Raw genomic sequence first — 19,947 nt, 5'->3', positions numbered from 1 at the left:
CACCCCTCCGTTCTCATTGGCTGGGAGGAAGTTGTGAGCCATTTCCTGAATGGAGGGGAGCACGGGGTGAGAACTTCCCAGGATGGGGAAGTGTCTGTGCTGTGTGCTGGCAACATGGATTGGGACCTGAGCTCAGCGAGTTAAGAGGAGGAGAGTGCCGTCCTGTAGCCACGATGGGACCGCTGTCACTGGTGAGGTAAGACACCTCTCAGTGTCTCCTAGTCACCAGCTGGGATTCTCTGTACGACCCCACCCAGGGATGTCTGCTTACCCCACTTCCCTGACAACTGGGGAAAAGACACACACCTCCTGGAGGTGACCTTCCCCCAACACCTGCCAACACTGACAGAGAAACCTTCAGAAATTGCTAAAACGAATCCCCTAACACCTCCTCTTCAGATTTTGTGTCACATGGTCTTGCCCCCCCCAGATCTAAGTTGAGCTCCCAAAGCCCCCTGACCACCCCCTCTGCCCTGGATGCTATGCCTGGCTGCTGAGATCCTTTCCCATTACAGCACTCTATACTGCTCCTCCTCTGCAGGGCTGAAATCACATTCCTTTACAAAAAAGCAAGTCAGCCACGATCTGCACAGGGTGTATCTGCCTACTGCAACTACACTGCCGTTCCGAACAGAGAATTTCACAGGTCAGAACGGCAACATACAAGCCAGATACACCCTGTGAAGGCTGGCAGACTGTGTGTAAAGGAATGTGATTTCAGCCCTGTGTAGTGTGTGTGTGTGTGTGTGTGTGTGTGTGGGGGGGGGGGGGGGGCAGGAGCTGTATACAGTGCTGGGATGGGAAAGGAGCTCTGCCAAGTGACCTGCCAGTGGTGATCCCTGTCCTCTGATGTAAGGAGGAACTCTGGGAACTCAAAGCTCTTAAACCACTTTGAGTATCTTGACGTGTGGTCAGTGCATCTGCACGCACGGTGAAAGTGGTGGGTGGTAGTGGGGGGGCCAGGTCAACTTTTACATCGGAGCCCACAAGCTTCAAGCTACGCCTCTGCATGGGAGCCAAGGGGGACCAGTGCCCAAGATGATAATAAGCAGGAAAAAATGCCTAGTCCCCAGGGCAGGAAATTATCTTGGCTCATAGAGGGAACTGTGATTTTGATCCATTACACTGCAGGGTGGCTGAGGAAGAAGTGTTTGCAATCAAGAGGAGTAAGGAAATTGATGCATAATGCACTATTTTAATGTCATATTTGACTGAAGTTGGGCTTTGATGATTGTGGAATTCAACTATCTTTCTGTATAGCCAAAATGTCTATTTTTTTTTTAGATTTAACAGTTTTTATTAAGACTACACTATCTATACTAAAACCTTCTTCAATGGGTCTGATCGGAATGATTTCATGTCATGTTCAAGCTTGGCATCACCCTTGGTGGATTCATAATATCCCAGGATGTCAGTTTACAACGATTAGGTGACATTGCTGCTCCATTAAAGCGGTTGTAAACCTCTGGGTGCTTTTTTTTTTCAGACCTGCAAGGTAAAAGCATAATGTGCTAGTATGCATCGCATACTAGCACATTATGTGAAACTTACCTGAAAACGAAGCTTACCTCATTATGTGAAACTTACCTGAAAACAAAGCATTCCAGCGATGCAATCTCATCACAAAAGACCGCTTCTGTCTCCACCCTTCTTCCATCCGTGTCCTGTATGACTGGCTGGAGCCACAATGACGTCACTCCCACGCATGTGTGAGGGAGCCATTATTTACGGCACAGGATTCTAAAGGAACGGCCCAGGTGGCCGTTCCATCAGAGCGCATGCGCCGATGATGTAATCAGCTGCATATATAGTATATATCTCCTAAACGGTGCACATTTAGGAGATATTTACAGTACCTATAGGTAAGCCTTATTACCTATAGGTACAAGTACAAGGATGAGATTTACAACCACTTTAAGGAAATTTATGAGCAGATAGGAACGCTAAAAACCACACTACTTGAAAAGGGTTAAATGGAAGAAAAAAAAAAAAATAGAAAGAAAATTGACAATTTACATAGAAATTACTTGAGTAAATACAAGTATAAGAATAGTAATAAAAGGACAGTTTTGAATAGGCTATTTTAACCAGTATAAAAAAACACATTCTATTGAAAGATGAGGTAATTGGTCCCCTGTTACTGAGGAGTACCGAAAGGAAATATAGGAAGATACCATCTTTACGGCTGTTGGCACCTATCATGGTAGATCTTCTTTGCTAAAAAATCAAAGGATATCTAAAGGTAAATGTAAAAAAAAAACATGTCATATTTACCTACCTCCACTGTGCAGTTGGTTTTGCTCAGAGTGGCCCCAATCCTCCTCTTCTGGGTCCCTCAGTGGCGCTCCTGGCTCTCTTCTTCTCGAGTGCCCCGTTGGAGAAGCACTCTCCCTCAAGACACCCGTGTGGGCATGCTCCCGTGTCCTGCTGCTGTGTCTATTGACATAGACAGCAGGACCCGGCCCTCCTCCCGCTCCCACATAATTGGATTTGGTTGACAGCTGCAGGAGCCAATGGCTGTGCTGCTATCAACCTTTCCAATCAGGACACAAAACACCGGCTAGAGCTGGTGCGCTCATTCCCGGCACGGGAACGACAGGGTTCAGGTAAGTAAAATGGGGCACTGGGGGGCTGCTACACATACGCTGCTACATAACATGCATTAAGGTGAAAAACCTTGAGGGTTTACAACCCCTTTAACGTTCTTTGAAAGAGATTGGGAGATGCCTAGATTGTAGAAACTGTAACAAGATTCCTCAGAAAACTGAGTTTGTTTCTAACATGAATGTAAAGTTTACTATCAATATCAATTCATCTCTTGAAAAACATTTTAAATTTATTTCATTGAATGCCCATGCAAATTTCAAAATATTTGGCATAAAAGTAGGGCACTACAAGTTTGTATGGGAAACATGAGAAATATCAGAAAAGACCTCTAAACACTCAATTTATCAATACATTTCAGAGATATCACAAACGGGAGCCAATTCTGTGGAACATATACAATAAAGACATTTTGGAGAGTATCTAATTTAACCAAGGAAATTTCAAAGAATAAGACCAAAAGCATATACTATGGATACACTCATTTCAAAAGGTTTAAACATTGAAGAGGGTATAAAATATATCAGTTTAGCACTACCCCTGAAAGAGCTACTGAAATTTACTTGGTTCTTTTCTAAGCTAGTGCAGAGGCAGCCAGGTACACAGCAACAGTTCATTCACTCTGGCTCATAAACGGTCTAAAGGATGTCTTCTTAGTATTTATTGCTTAGAGAAACTTGGGAAAGGATTTGGGGCAATAGTATGGGATATTACAATAACACTAAATAGTAACAGGAGGACACTCTTCATTAGGCTAGGCTTCTCTGAACAGTCTTTATGCCAGGGGCAAAATGGAAGACCAGAACCGAGACCCTGTAAGACCTGTCTTAGTTAGGGCTACAACTGGAACTTTCACTCAAAGGAAACCAGCACACAGTCATTAGAATCCTGAGCTCAGGTCAGTACAATGTCACAGGACTACTGAACACTTCCCAGTATCCACCAGACACTCTTGAGTGAGTGAAAGGTTAATGCTCACAATGCCACAGGACAGCTATGCACTTTCCAACTTCCATTGTGCACTCTTCAGTGAGTTCTCCAAATCAGATCCTTAGTTCAAAAAATATTTTAAACATAAGCCCCCAGCTATGTCACAGCCGAGATCTCGATGAACGTACAGCAAACTCCAACAACCTGCCTCAGAAGGGCAGAGCCCCTGAGGCTGCCCCATCCCCGCAGGACTAGACTAGGGATATTCTAGGCCTCAGACTATTTATATTCTCCTCAGTCACCTACTGGACACACCTCCCCAGGGATTGGCTGAAGCACTATAAATATTCAGGCTGCTCATTTGACTTTCCCACTCTCTATGTTCTGGAAGCCTCCAGATTGCAGGGGGAAACAATATAACCTGCAGTCTGTAAGATGTTGCAGATGTTGATGTTTTCTAATTTGGTATATACAGCTATACACAGTATATATTTGCCTTTTTTAAGTTAATGTATTTAAGCATGGAATATTGTTTCCTCCACAGTTTTTTCTTCCTGGGTTTATTGGATCTTATGCTAATAGAGCAATGTCTAATGTCATACAATATTAATCCATGAATATCATACACTTTTTTGGACTGGTATTCATAGTTTAGAGTGGGTTGGAGTAGTGAATAATCAGGTCAGACATTGGTAATTGTATATTTAAGGTTAAAACAAATGACATTGGATGTTGGCGAACAAAGGGTTAATGGACATGAGCGAGCATAAAAAAAAACAATAAGATGCTTCCTGTGTGTGTCCCTGATGAGGTTCGAGTGTCGTAACGTGTTGGACATGTCTAAACAGGAAATGTCATCACGCCAGCCCTGCGTACTGAAAGTAGGTCCACCAAAAGGAGGTCCGCTGTATGAAGAACTGGCTGGGACATAAACTGAAGATTCACTGGGGACTGATTACTTACCGGTATGCATGGTGATTAGTATACATGCCTAATGTAAGTGCACATGCTATTATTTTTTAATACAATTGAGTTATGCTATGGGCATGTTTCCTCATGCTTCTTGGGACAACATGGAGTATTTCAGTATATCAGTGACTGGAGAGGTCAATAGTCAGGAGTTATTTTCATGGTCCTGTGAATGCAATATGGGAATAATCATTATGCGCTTTTGACCGTTCATGGCAATACTGATGTTCATACTGTATATCTCTTTCTGTATAATGCATATACATCCTTTATATACAATGTAGTATATTACTACATAAGTAAAATTATATTTAATTTATGTTCTATTAGCATATTTATATATTCTTAGTATTAGATAGGAAGACTAAATATGCTGAGACAAAATGTAAATGGTCAAGAGCTGGACTTCTGAGTTAGTTCCTGTCATGTTACTCAGTGCAATTTTATTTTTAAAATGTTTTTTTATGGGACATACCATGCATTCTCTGAAAATATGCTATACTTTCTCTTTAAAGTTCCAGAGGCTCTGTCTTAACAATGCACCACCTATCAACATACCACTTTCTTATCTGGGTGGTTCTTTCTCCTCAGTCACTTATAGCAGCAGTTCAGAAGTAATGTCCTTCATGTTTTTTAAGTGAAGTGATCGGATTGTACATATCACCTAAACACCTAGATTTCTTCCTTTGATTCTTCATTTGGTTTTCTTTGGTAAGTACATTATTTTCCTTGCCATAGTATGTGAAGTAATACAGTTTGTGTGCACTGAATTACTAGTCAAGATGTCTATATGAAAGCGCTTTTCTACCTGCGTTATGCTGAGCTGACCAAACGTTTACCAAAGTCTATTTGGCAATGTGCAAGAGATTTTGTTTGCTTGCCTGTAAATCCACTGAACATCTCTTGGACCTTGAAGTCCATATTCAATGTTTTGTGCATTTTAAATTAAATAACGCTGCTCAAAATCACTGCATTGTAGTCATATGTACAGCACACTCCTCATACTACCAAAGAGGGATTTTTTTTCTCTGCATAAACATTGACAAGTATAGGACAGAAGTATAGGAGTGCCTAGTAGAGGGGGGCTTAAAGTATTCTTCTCAGGGATTGCTGGAGATCCCTATGAAGGTAAAATTACCAAATAGGAGCATTATCACCCACTGAACACTAACAGTGGTGGAATGTACAGCACAGTCTCAAAACATATTAAACAAAGGACCAATTCATTGTCCATCAGACTGTTTAGCGAATGGACTGCAGTCAGTAGAATTAAAAAAAAATACCTTGCATAATAGGGGGTCAGTTGGAGTTAAAATTGCTCATACATCAGTGGTCAGAGGGTGTAAATAATGTGCCTATGTTGGTGTTTAGGGAGAACAAAGAATACCTCTGCGTCAGTAGTCAGGGGGAGGAAAAAATGCCCTTTCCTCAGTCTCCAGGGGTAGTAAAAAAAAATGACCCTACATTGGTTATGCGAGGGAGTAAAAAATACCCCTACATCAGTGATCGGGGTAGTAAAAAAATGTCCCTACATTGGTGGTCGGCAGGAGTAAAACATGCCCCTATGACAGTGGTCTGTATGAGTAAATAATTTCCTTATATTACTGGTCAGTGGAAGTAAAATGCCTCTAATTTGATGATCAGTGGGAATAAAAATGCCCCTGAGTTGATGGTCAGAGGGAATAAAAATGCCCCTAAGTTGATGGTCAGTGGAAATAAGGAATGCCTCTTTGTCAGTGGGAGTAAAAAAGAAAAGCTCCCTGTGATAATAAAGGGAATAATGCCCCATCATCAGTTTTGGTGGAATTTGGAAATCCCCCAGTACTGGTGTGGGTAAGCGTAATAAAAGATCTCCCCTTCCCAAGACATTGATGTCATTGGGAGTAATTAAAGACCCCTCCCCCCCATGGAATTGTGTTAAATAGGGATAAAAGGTCACCCACTCCTCCTCCAAGCTAATTACATGTATGCATTTTGTCTAACAGTATGAAAGTTTAAGCATTAAATGTGACATTAGTTAGGATTAGATTACTAAAAAACAGAAAAAATAGAAAAGAGAAAACTGTATTTATTTTTTAGGCCTCATGCCCACGGACGTTTTTACAGCTGCTTTTATGAGCATTTTGTGCAGCTTAAAAACGCTTCTCCATGTTAGCCTATGGCCCCATGCCCACCATGGCGTTTTTCAGCTGTAAATGGCATAGCCGTTTTTAAGCTGCAAAAAAAAAACCCAGGACCAGCACGTTCTGAGGCTCCAGCGCTAGGGCTGTAAAAACATCAGATGCCAGCAAAAGGTGTTAAATGCGATTTAACGAGGCTTAACTCTGTGTTAAGCTTTGTCTGGCGTTTCTGTCTCTATTCAAAATCAGTGGTTCCCTATGGGAGCCCATTGATTTGAATAGAAGTCGCACCAGAAGTCGGATCAAGATCATCCGACTTGCGGTGCAACTTGTGTGCTGAGAATCTTGAAGGGCGAACACCGCAAAAAAAATAAATAAATAAATTTGCGTGAGGTTCCCCCCAAGACGATACCAGACCCTTCGGTCTGGTATGGATCGTACCCCTACCCATTCACCTGGAATAAAAAGTGTCAAAAATAAAACATACTACACAGGTTTTTAAAGTAATTTATTAGGCAACTCCGGGGGTCTCTTTCAACTTCGGGGGTCTCTTCCGACTTCCCCGCCCTCTCCGGCCTCTTCTCTGCGCTCTCCGGTTCTTCTCCCACTGTCTTCTGCCTGGTTCTTCTGGTCTTTTGCCCACTCTTTTGCTAGCTCTTGCCTGGTCTTCTCTGTCATCTTCCTCCCTCTGCTCTTCGTCCGATGTTGACACAACGCTCTCTCCCGCTGTAATGCTGTGTGTGCGGTGCACAACGACTTATATAGGCACTGGCCGTGGTCCTGGGGTGATGTCATCCAGTGACCCCACCCCTTATGAAGTGACGTCCCATCATGCCCCTGCTTCTATTTAGGGGGAACAAGCTTTGCATAATTTTTTTAAAGGCGCGTTCTCCCACATGCCTGGAAGTGTAATACTGGGTCTGGGGAATCAGCCTGCCTAATCTGCTGGGCTGGAGTCACCCCTGAAGTGCCTGGTACCCCTCTAGTTAGAGAGGGCTAAATGGTTCGGTTAAGACCTGGTGTAGGGCCTACACTCTGTTCATCCACTTCTGTCCCTGGTTGTCCGAGATGACCGGAGAAATTCTGCCAGGGAGGCGCAGACTTCTTTCTTGAGCAAGGTTGACACCTGTTGACTCTTGGTCTGTGGCAAGCTGCCTGAAGCAGTTACTTCAAAGTAGCTTTCCTGGCATAGGGTCAACTCCACATTACCAATGTTTGCCTTTCGGGCGCTGAGCCCTCGGAGGAGAAGCTGTGTGCTTTCTCTTAAAAGAGAAGTATGGGGTTTTTTTTTTTACTATTCATACTTACCTTGGTGGATGCAGCATCAGACCGATGCTGCATCTGTCCCCCGGCGTCTCTGCACTGAGAACCGAGCCACCGAACACCGACGATGGCTCGGTTCTCACTCCTCCCAGGTCAGCATCGCTTCTGCTCTACTTCTCCGTGCTCATTGGAGTGCTAAGCAGTGGAGGGGCAGGGAGCGGCCATCTCAGCAGCTCACTGAGACTGCTATCAATCAAGGCAGCTGGCGGATCCAGACTTGGAAGTCGGGATGACGCGCTGCCCTGACTGATAGCAGTGACATCAGCGGAGAGCGGACTTCAGACCACTCTCTGTTGAGAACGGGTCACAGGAGTGCAAAACAAATTGCACTCCTGTGACCCATAGGAGAGGCCCAGCCTAAAAAGCTCAGGCTGGACTTCTCCTTTAAGCGTACATTTGCGCCCTTTGTACTGGGGTCTGCCAGGACTGGAGGAGTCATTTTCTGCCCTGGAAAAATCCTGACGATCCAGAGGGCCTCTGGACCACCTAGAGCGGGAGTGTGAGCAGCCGGGGCTGTAATAGGCAAGAAGGCACGCTCATCAAGGCATAATGCACTCTTTTTCCCGCATCTTACCTTACCTACCTAAAGTTGGCCCTTACCTGAGGTGGTCTTGGTTGTTTGGTGGTAAGCTCATGCTGGCAGAAGAACCGAAAGGCGAAAGGTGCAAAGGGGACTGCATTGCAACCGAAAAGAAAATAAGAGAAGAAAAGGAATGGAAAAAAAGCCATAGAACAAAAAACACAAAATATGCACATATAAATACACATACACACATATATATATATATATATATATATATATATATATATATATATATATATATATATATACAGCCCTCAAAAAATCCACTCTCCTGCTCGCATTTTGCAAGTGGATTTTGAGGGCTGGCGAGGAAGGGCTGAGCACCGCCGGCCCGCAGGTTGTAGTCAGGTTATAGTCCTTCTCCTAGCGCTCGTGGAGGGGAAGAAAGAGGAGTGAGCCGGCTGGTTGATCAGAGCGCGAGGGACATCACAAGCGGCTTTCATTTCAATAGCCGACTGTTCCTCGCACTCCCGGGACGAGTGATGTGTATCGAAGTTCCCCGGACAAGGGGCAGGGCTGTATGTGTCGCCAAGCGGCGGGGAATTGAAATGAAATCTGTTCCAGTGATGTCCCTCGGCGCTCTTATCATCTGGACGGCAGTGCTCTTCTTCTCCTCTGCTCCCCTGCATTATGGACACAGGTAGGCTGCATTATGGACACAGGTAGGCTGCATTATGGACACGGACAGGCTGCATTATGGACATGGATAGGCTGCATTATGGACACGGGTAGGCTGCATTATGGACACGGACAGGCTGCATTATGGACACAGGTAGGCTGCATTATGGACACGGGTAGGCTGCATTATGGACACAGGCAGGCTGCATTATGGTTCAATCTTATTTTATTGAAAGAAACATACAAGGAAATGTATTCCACATAAACATCATTAATAATAGTAGTAGGTGATGACAATAAATCCAGTGTATTCGAAGGATACATAATGTAGTATCGTACCAAGTTTGTTATGTGTGCAGATAACAAGGAAAAAACATTATTTTAAACAACATGTTGAGACATAACATGGATAACCAAGCACTTCATGTGTTACTACAATCAAACTTATTCCAGAAACCTGTTATGTTGTAGAGGATTAGCTTGTGGGGGTCGTATTTTGCATCTGGATTCTGAGGAGTACATTTATACGAAGAGGAGAAGGATTAGGGGGAAAGTAGGGAAGCAGAAAGTTTAGGAACAGGAGTCGCTCCAGCATGGTCATGACGTGGGCAGGCTGCATTATGGACACGGGCAGGCTGCATTGGTGAACACGGGTAGGCTGCATTGGTGGACACGGGTGAGGCTGCATTGGTGGACACGGGTGAGGCTGCATTGGTGGACACGGGGGAGGCTGCATTGGTGGACACGGGTGAGGCTGCATTGGTGGACATGGGCAGGCTGCATTGGTGGACACGGGCAGGCTGCATTGGTGGACACAGGTGAGGCTCCACTGGTGGACACAGGGGAGGCTACATTGGTAGACACAGGTGAGGCTGCATTGGTGGACATGGGTGAGGCTGCATTGGTGGACATGGGAAGGCTGCATTGGTGGACACGGGTGAGGCTGCATTGGTGGACACGGGTGAGGCTGCATTGATGAGCACGGATAACGTTGCTTAATTCTGCATAAAACATTTAAGTGTAATTTCATGAGATAGTTTATGAGGGCATGTTTAAGGGCGGAATTAGGGGCGTGGCAGGGTAGGGGTTGGGTGGGGTAACTTGTGGCGAGTAACCCTTGAGGCCTGGCTAGTAGCTCAGGACTTGAAATTTTGAGCCCTGTATATATATATATATATATATATATATATATAAATAAACATACACATACACATCCGTCATTTTCTATATACCCACAAAGATACATACATACATGAGTATATTTACATATATATATATATATATATATATATATATATATACATACACATTTCCGTACACATATCCCCAGTTCCTAATATAATGACTTACATGGTTGCTGGCTGCTCCTTTAAGATGCTGCCTGTTCGGATGCCTAAATCAAACGGCATCCATTGCTGCACCTGTGTGCCCTTTTAATTAGGGTGCCTTTTGTGAAACTCCATCCCCCCTCCGTCCATTCTCCTATCCAGGAGTTCTGCGCCATCTGAGGGAAGCCTTTCCCCTCTTCCAAGATGGCCATCGCACATGTGCCGACATCTCTAGGCCCCCAAAAACTTGGCCATCAGAGGTCCCGGAGTCCACCGTGCATGCGTGGACGAGTGGGAATGCTTGAGGCTGCCGCGGCCAGATAAAAGTTAAGGGAGAGCCGCACGCAAGCCCCAGGGACAAGGAGGGAGAAAAATGCTAGAGGGACCCCTGCACAAGCTCAACCTCCCCCTTAGCCCATATACATAAACAACAAAAAAATGTATCACTGGAGACATGAGAGGGTAAAAGGTATAAAAAGAAAGGCCAGACCTGAAAGAGTTCCATAGAAAAGCCACAGACGCCATGCAGTCCCAGCCGCTAGACCCCCACAGCAGGCATGCCACAAGTGGTAGCTCTCAGTCAGACTTTTATAGATCTAAACAGGTTCTGTGGGTGGATATAGGGGCAGAGCTATATCATATGTATGCTGCCATGTTGGCATCAAGAAACAGCTATTTACAAATATACACACTAGAGGGAAGCTGCTCTCTACAATTATAATTATCATTTAAAAACTATCAACTTTTTTTTAACCTATCTTGCAGGCATAAACGAATGGACCTGATAAATATATCTGAGTTTGAGTCACCTCACAACATTTCTTTACCACCATCTATAATTCACATGGATGTAAGTAAATCTGTCCAATTTGCTGAAGAAAAACACAGGAAAATACGAGAGCAACTGCCAAGAAGACCCAACTACTCCATGAGAAGTGAATTAAAAAGGCTAAAGAGTGTTTTGGCTCAAAATCCTTTGTCCAGCTGGTCTCCAAAAGAGATAGCACGTGCAGGATTTTTTTGCACAGGCCTAGAGAACAGTTGTCAATGCTTCTGCTGTGGACTGGTACTCTGCCAGCAGTTTTTATACTTTACCCCAATGGACCAGCACAGAAAATTTAACCCCAACTGTGAATTTGTTAAGGGCAATGATGTTGGGAATATATCAAAGTATGAAGTACGTGTGCAGCTTAACACATATCAAGCCAGCCACGGGGAAGCTATGGAAGATGAGCAAACCAGGTTGCAGTCATTCTCTGGCTATCCTGTCTATGCTTTAGTAGAGCCCTCTGCTCTTTCACAAGCTGGGTTTTTCTTCACTGGTAATTGCTCCATAATTCCCATTTTTTATACATTGATTTACAAGATTGCATACAGTATATAATGATCTGGTAAAGATGATGATTTTTGATTTCTATGTAAAATAACGCAGGTACAAGAGACACAGTGCAGTGCTTCTCCTGTGGAGGATGTTTGGGGAACTGGGAGGAGAATGATGATCCATGGAAAGAACATGCAAAATGGTTTCCTGAGTAAGTTGTATAGAAATAAAAAATTAATAAGAAACAATACATTTCTATTATCAGCCCTCCTAGACACTGTCTGCCAGTGTGCCAAACCTTAATAATAGCATTATCCAAAGTTTACCAATCATATTATTGAAGCTTCACCTTACTCTATACAAGCTACTTAAAGTCATAAGAAGCATACAGGGATCAGCAAGACAGAAGGATAACTGAGATTGTAATAATATGAGGTCAGCAACGGCAGTCTTCTTATTTTTCTCAAGACCAGAAGACTGAAGGAAGAAGACCAGAGGAAGAACACCAGAGGGAGAAGACCAGAGGAAGATTATTAATTAGAGAATTGTCAAAACCATCTCGTTTTTATTTACACTACACTGCTTTTTTTTTTGGTGAATGGGTAGGGGTACAGTGTGCCCCATGCTCATTCACATGGGGGGGTTGGTCCTGGGGGCCTCCTTGTTAAAGGGTGCCTCCAGATTCTGATAAGCCCTGTACCCGCAGACCCCCACAAAAACCACCTAGGGTTGGGGTGGGGGCTCTGTGCCCCCCCCCCCCCCACTCCAAAGCACCTACAACCATGTTAAGGGCATGTGGCCTGGTATGGTTCAGGAGGGGGGTGCTCTCTCGCCCCCCCCTTTCCTTACCTGCCAGGCTGCATGCTCAGATAAGGGACTGGTATGGATTTAGAGGGGACCCCACACCTTTTTTTTTAATTTTGCATGGGGTTCCCTTTCAAGATCCATACCAGACTCAAAGGGCCTGTAATGGATCTTGGGGGGGACCATTTTGGTGTGGGGTTCCTCTTCAAGATCCTCAGAGCACAAGTCACACCACAAGTCGGATCATGATGATCCGACTTGCATGCGATTTCCATTCTAATCAATGGGCTGAAAGTCGGATCAGTTAAGATGGCTCTCATAGGGAACCATTAACACACGTTTACAAGCAAAAAACGCCTCTGTAACCTCAACTGCCTCTAACCTACTATGTGTACATGTACACATAAGATAATATTGAGGAGAGTTCAGCGGCTGCTGAAAAAAATGCCCAACTGCTTCTATACATCTGTTTATCAGCTGCAGTTTACATAAGGCCTAAAATGGAAAAGTCTACAGCTACAAATACTGTAGCTGCTGACTTTTAAAAATCAGGTACTTACCAGTCCATAGACTTATGTGCTGTCTTTCCATGGTCAATTCCTTTCACCGCTGAGGGGTCCCCGGCGCTGCCATCTTGGATTTGTGAGCTTGCTCTGAAATCAGTGGCGGAACTACCGCCATAGCGACCCACGCGGGCTCTATGGGGCCTGCAGCTGAGTGTGGCCTGGTGAGTCGGCGTGCAAGTGTGAGGGCAGCGGGTGAGCATCCGAGCTGCCCATCCGCTTGGCGCCCGTACAGTCACACTGACTGTGCGAGTGGACGCAGCTGGGCGGCTCGGCGGGCGGGTGAGAGAACGGACGGGAAGATGCCAGCTGGGAGGCTCGGTGGGTGGACTGGCCAATCAGCGGGTGGCGGAGCAGAGAGATGACATCATCTCTCACCGCCTGGCGCCCGCCCTGCATCCCGGAAGTTCCGCTCTCCCTCACTGTGCAGGCAGCAGAGATTACATCATCTCTCTGCTGCCTAACTCAGACTGGGACACAAGAAGTGACAATCCCCATTCCCCACCTTAGCAGGAAAGTGACAATCTGCAACTTGTGGCAGGTGATGTGGCAAGTGGACTATCCGCAATGTGTGGCAGGTGACGTGGCAAGTGACAATCCGCAACTTGTGGCAAGTGACAATATGCAACTTGTGGCAAGTGACAACCGCAACTTGTGGCAAGTGACAATCCGCAACTTGTGGCAAGTGACAACCACAACTTGTGGCAAGTGACAACCACAACTTGTGGCAAGTGGACAATCCACAACTTGTGGCAGGTGATGTGGCAAGTGACAATCCGCAACTTGTGGCAAGTGACAACCACAACTTGTGGCAAGTGAACAATCTGCAACTTTTAGCAGGTGATGTGGCAAGTGACAATGCGCAACTTGTGGCAAGTTACAATGCGCAACTTGTGGCAGGTCACGTGGCAAGTGGACAATCCGCAAGGTGTGGCAGGTGAAGTGGCAAGTGGACAATCCGCAACGTGTGGCAGGTGACGTGGCAAGTGGACAATCCGCAATGGGTGGCAGGTGACGTGGCAAGTGGACAATCCGCAATGGGTGGCAGGTGACGTGGCAAGTGGACAATTTGCAACGTGTGGCAGGTGACGTGGCAAGTGACAATCCGCAACTTGTGGCAGGTGACGTGGCAAGTGGACAGTCCGCAATGTGTGGCAGCTGACGTGGCAAGTGGACAATCCGCAATGTGTGGCAGGTGATGTGGAAAATTACAATCCACAATGTGTGGCAGGTGACGTGGCAAGTAGACAATCCACAACTCGTGGCAAGTGACAATCTGCAACTTGTGGCAGGTGACGTGGCAAGTGGACAATGCGCAACTTGTGGCAAGTGACAATCCCCAACTTGTGGCAGGTGACGTGGCAAGTAGACAATCTGCAACGTGTGACAAGTGACAATCTGCATCTGGTGGCAGGCGATGGTGGCAAGTGACACACTCGGGACTCTCACTGATTCTGCATTATTGTGAGTTGAACTATTTCATTTTATATAACAATGTAATAATAGAAATAATGTGTTTCAATCATCCTGAAACCATATTAACCATGGTACTGTGATGATTGAAGCTCCAACATCAGCCATTGCCCTGTTAAATTGCCTCCAAAAAAACGTATTTTCTGGCAGTGCCCCTCCCGAGACTAGACTCTGGATCCGCCCCTGGGTGAGGATGAGGAATGTAAGTTTACTGTTAAGCCTCCTGGGCCCCGCGAGTCCGGCCATGTCCCGAAACACGCAGCCGCATACAGCAGGAGCAGAGAGCAGAGTGGGCGGGAGCAGAGTGGGCGGGGCTGTGAAGGGACATTGTTTTCGGCACATAAGAAGGCTCTGGAGTCTGGACAGGAGGTAGGAAGGGAGTGGGAGACTGTCATCTGTTTTGCACTGTTTTGCTATTTTTGTGAAGAAAATGTTAGCTATATTTTTTCATTAGGATAATTTCGGCACAAAGAGAAGGGGAGCAATGCCAAGTGCAAGGGTGCAGATGTTCCTAAGACCTTAAGACTAAATTTGATCAAACTACCATTAGGGCCACTGTTCATCATTGCTATCTTATTTCTTCCCTATTTGTTTTGTATTTACACATAAGTTTAATCAGAGCAGAAATTGGTTAGAAGGCATGGAGCTCAGCAACGTGTGTCCTGCAGGGGCCGCATACAATATACTGCATACTTTGTTGTTCTAAATTAATATAAGCTGTTGCCTGGGTACTGTGCCACATGGGTGTGGTAATCTGTTGTTGGTAATCTGTTGTTCAATGGCATTAGTTCATTTTTTTGTGGGGGGGGGGGGGCTGTTTGCAGGGGGGGGAATGCAACATTTTGCTATGGGGCCCTGTGATTTCTAGGTACGCCCCTGTCTGAAATCCTCAGGAATCACAGACAACTCTCCACTGCACATGTGCAAGATCAACTGACTGGTTCCGCAGTCTCCTCAGAAGTGTGATGTGTCCCAGAGAGGCAGTGGGTGGGGAGGGGGATGGGACAAGAAATGTCATCCTTGCCTAGACAAAAAACAGCACTCCCCCCCCAACAAAAAAAAACCCTCCAACACAGTTACAGGCTGGGGTAGAAAGAGAATCAGCCGTATTGTACATTTTAAGTGAAGTTTTCGCTCTATGACTATTTCCTGACGCCAACATGGTGGCATACATATGATATAGCTCTGCCCCTTCACCACCCACAGGACCTGTTTAAATCTATAAAAGTCTGACAGAGAGTGGCCTCCCCCATTCTTCATGTCCATTGTCGATAAAAATTAAATTTGTAGCAGGCCCTGTTTAGCTTGTTATTTATCATTTGTATGCTGCCATGTTGGCATCAGGAAAACAGAAAATGACTGTAATTTTCCTTTCCTGATGCCAACCCATGGCAGCCTACAAACCCTCCCTCTTTTGATCTTGTGTTTAGGCTGGGTTCACACTGATGCAAATCGCATAACAGGAGAGTGTGACCGACTCTCAATGGATCCGGTTCACAAAGCTCCAGGGTGGCTGCAGTTTGCATTGGAAAAGGGTCCTGTGCGTCTTTGGCCTGGTGAGAATTCAGGCAAAAATTTGGACCTGATTCACACAAGAATCACGCACCGGACCCCCTGCTGTTACCCATGGCCGCATCAGTGTGAACCCAGCCTTATACAGAGAATGGGGGAGGATGCCCTCAGTCAGACTTTTGTAGATTTAAACAGGTCCTGTGGGTGGTGATAGGGGTGGAGCTATATCATATGTATGCTGCCATGAATTGTGGTCAAGAAAGGAAAATTACAGTATATATTTGATTAAATTTTCTGTTTTCTGAGAACAATGATGAATTATAAACCACATACAGTACATGCAGATCCAGTGTAAATATTCTGTTAAAATTCCAATCATTTTCACTTTTGACGAGGATTTGTGAAGCAGTTTAGAAGGATCTTTGTTTAAGTTTAGTATAGGACCTTGTTGAGTAGTGTTAACTTGGGCATTGGCCATACATTTTTTCCTGTGTAGAAATCAATAGCGATTTAATGTGAATGCATCCTGAATGCATTGTAAATATAGTACAGATGCCCCTTAAACAAATCACGAACATAATATAAATGTTTCACAAATGCATCATAAATACATTTTAAATGCATTCCCTATATCCTGAAAGCAAGTATTTTGGTTAAATTCCAGTGATGCAAATAACTCAAAGGCTTCCGTTGGGGTCTCTTCCAAACCTATCCAATCGAGGGCTTGTTCTACTTGTTGGATTACTTGTTTTATGTAATGGAGATCTAAGGTGACAGGATGCTACCAAAGGACTATTAAAGTATCCCGAAAAGGCAAACTTTTTGTTTAGTTTTGGACAGATTGGAAACGGATAAGAACATCTGCCAGTGCCCTCCTTAGAGAGATTGACCCTCTCTATTTGTCCTGTTATCACAGGGAATGAAAGTAAAAGAAAATCCCAAATTTTGGGTTGTCACCAGAACAGGAATAGAGGGGAAATCTTCTAGTGGTGACAGTAGTTCTGGTGACAACCAGTGATTCCCTCACTTTTGGAGGGATTTCCTCTCCCTTTCTGCTTTAACTATGGAACAGAAAGTGAAGGGGAATCTCCCTAATGGGAGCCTGACAGGGGTTATAACAATCCCTTACTCTGTACAAATGAAAAACAAAAGTTTTGCCTTTACTTCCACTTTAAGATACCATAGCAGGTAACTATTGTACTGCTGGTGTCCCTGAAAGATAAATAGCCAGTGGATGATTCAGGAAAGAACAGCCAATATATACTGAAATATCAGGGTTTGGTAGAAAGCGAACAGATAAATGTATTGTAATCCTGTATTTTCTTAAACAGGTGTTTATTTCTCCAGAGCCAAAAAACCAAGGATGAAATTGAGCAATATATGGCAAATTATTGTGGATTTGCTGGATTGATGGTAAATATAACCTGGTGTGTTAGTAGCCTGCTTATGTACTGGTGACTGTGCATCTTTGAGCCTGAGAACTCTGAGATTTTAAATATACAGTAAGGCCCCTTTCACACTGGGGCGGTGGGGGCATCGGCGGTAAAACAGCGCTATTTTTAGCACTGTTTTACCATCGTTTTTGCGGCAGTATTCGGCCGATAGCGGTGCTATTTTAACCCCCGCTGGCGGCCGAAAAAGGGTTAAAACCGATCGTACAGTGCGGCTATAGCCGCGGTATTGCCGCGGTATAGCCGCGCTGTCCCATTGATTTCAATGGGCAGGAGCGGTTTAGGAGCGGTGAACACACCGCTCCTTCACCGCTCCAAAGATGCGGCTGACAGGACTTTTTTTATCGTCCTGCCAGCGCACCGCTTCTGTGTGAAAGCCCTCGGGCTTTCACACTGAACAAGCAGTGGAGGCTGTTTAGGGGCGGTTTGTAGGCGGTATTTTTAGCGCAATAACGCCTGCAAACCGCCCCAGTGTGAAAGGGGCCTAAAACTTTAGTTTGAGAGTAACTTGGTTTGAGAGCGTTTTGCAAGACAAGCAACATTTTTTAATAAATGTTGACTTGATATACAAGCGATGTCTTGATATACAAGTAACGTCATGTCACAACAGAGTGTAAAAGAGAAGAGAGGCGCCCCTAAGTGTAGCAATATGGTTACATTTAATGAAGGTACAACATTTAACAACTCACATGGTTGATGATTAACCACTTCAGCCCCGAAAGGATTTACCCACTTCCTGACCAGGCCATTTTTTTGCGATACAGCACTGCATCACTTTAACTGACAATTGCGCAGTCGTGCGTTGCTGTACCCAAACAAAATTGATGTCATTGTTTTCCTACAAATAGAGATTTCTTTTGGTGTTATTTGTTCACCTCTACGGTTTTTATTTTTTGCGCTATAAACAAAAAAAAGGCTACAATTTTGAAAAAGAAAAAAAAAAAAAAACATTTTACTTTCTGCTATAAAACATTTCCAAATTAAAAAAAAAAATTAAAAAAAAAAACAAATTTATTCATCAGTTTAGGCCAATATGTATTCTACTACATATCTTTGGTAAAAATATATTGATTGGTTTGCGCAAAAGTTATCGCATCTACAAAATAGGGGATAGATTGTTATCGCATCTACAAAATAGGGGATAGATTGATGGCATTTTTTTTTTTTTCTACTAGTAGTGGCAGCGATCAGTGATTTTTAGTGGGACTACGACATTGCAGCAGACAGATCAGACACCTAAAAAGAAGATTTGTTGCACTAAAATAAGAACAAAAAAAAAATAATAAAAATAGCTGCTAACGCAATATTGTTGGATACAATAATAAGAATAGGGGATAAGAGGTGTAGCGCTAAGAAATGGTGATATTAAACAAAAAGTTCATCAATGATATAATATTGACATATTAGTCAGAACATGGTCCATCAGGAATGCTCAAAAGACTGGAGAGAAAATGCCGTCACCAACACCCAATATAACTGACTCTTACCACCAGTGCATTGGATATACACAGTGAAAAGATTTATAATTGGTCAAATCCATGTTTCTTCCTACTCATCATACGGCCAACTTAGTTACAGCAAGAGGCCCTTCTTCCACTGACCCACCAGATGCAATCATCCCAATCTCGGTAAAAACTTGACTTAGCAGTAAGCTCCCAAAGGTATAGCACGGCGGCCACATAGAAAATGGAAGAAACACTCTCATTGCGCAGACATCCGACAGAAGAGCAAATTTATTGTGTAAAAAAATTATATTCAAACTCACATGTAATAGGTGAAATACAGGCAATAGGACAGCATCCTTAGGGTTGAGTAAGGGACGCGTGACGTAGCGTTGTGGACGGAGGAGTGGCCGCCATTTTGTTGGTAGGAAGTGCTGGACGCTTTCCTATTGCCTGTATTTCGCCTATAACATGTGAGTTTGGATATAATTTTTTTGCCCACAAAAGCGAGATCCTGAGCCTACGTACAGCTACAGTGATTAGCGGGATTGCACCACCTTGCCGCAGTATGACAGCGGCTGGTCGGCAAGTGGTTAAAACAGGCACATCTAAGTATGCAGGCATCCGGGGTAAAGTTGTCCACATAAACCCTCCTTTTCACTGCCATCAAAGTCATCCCTTCCACGCTGCGCACCATGAGCGCTTCAGGCCTCGCTTTTATAGGGTAGTCTTCCCAGGCACGATTAAAGACTGACAGCGGTGAGAGCCGGTGGTGCAAAGGACGGTATATGTGGACAGCTTTGCCCTGGATGCCTGCATACTTAGAATTGCCTGTTTTAATAATCAACCATGTGACTTGCTAAATGTTGTACCTTCATTAAATGTAACTGTAGCACCCTCTACCGT

At 44.4% G+C, this 19,947-nt stretch overlaps 1 protein-coding gene across 1 annotated transcript in view; it reads left to right on the top strand.

Moving 5' to 3' along the window:
• The first annotated feature begins 11,250 nt into the window (after positions 1–11,250).
• Positions 11,251–19,947, top strand: part of LOC141135121 (baculoviral IAP repeat-containing protein 1-like) — an 88,425-nt gene continuing 79,728 nt past the window's right edge. The window contains 3 exon segments of the mRNA XM_073624403.1: positions 11,251–11,797; positions 11,908–12,007; positions 17,480–17,575. Coding sequence (XP_073480504.1) covers positions 11,251–11,797; positions 11,908–12,007; positions 17,480–17,575 — 743 coding nt within the window.

The sequence above is a fragment of the Aquarana catesbeiana genome, linkage group LG01 (assembly GCF_042186555.1).
Source record: "Aquarana catesbeiana isolate 2022-GZ linkage group LG01, ASM4218655v1, whole genome shotgun sequence".
NCBI lineage: Eukaryota > Metazoa > Chordata > Amphibia > Anura > Ranidae > Aquarana > Aquarana catesbeiana.
Note: the sequence above shows the minus strand (reverse complement) of the source record. Positions and strands in the feature narration are given on the sequence as shown.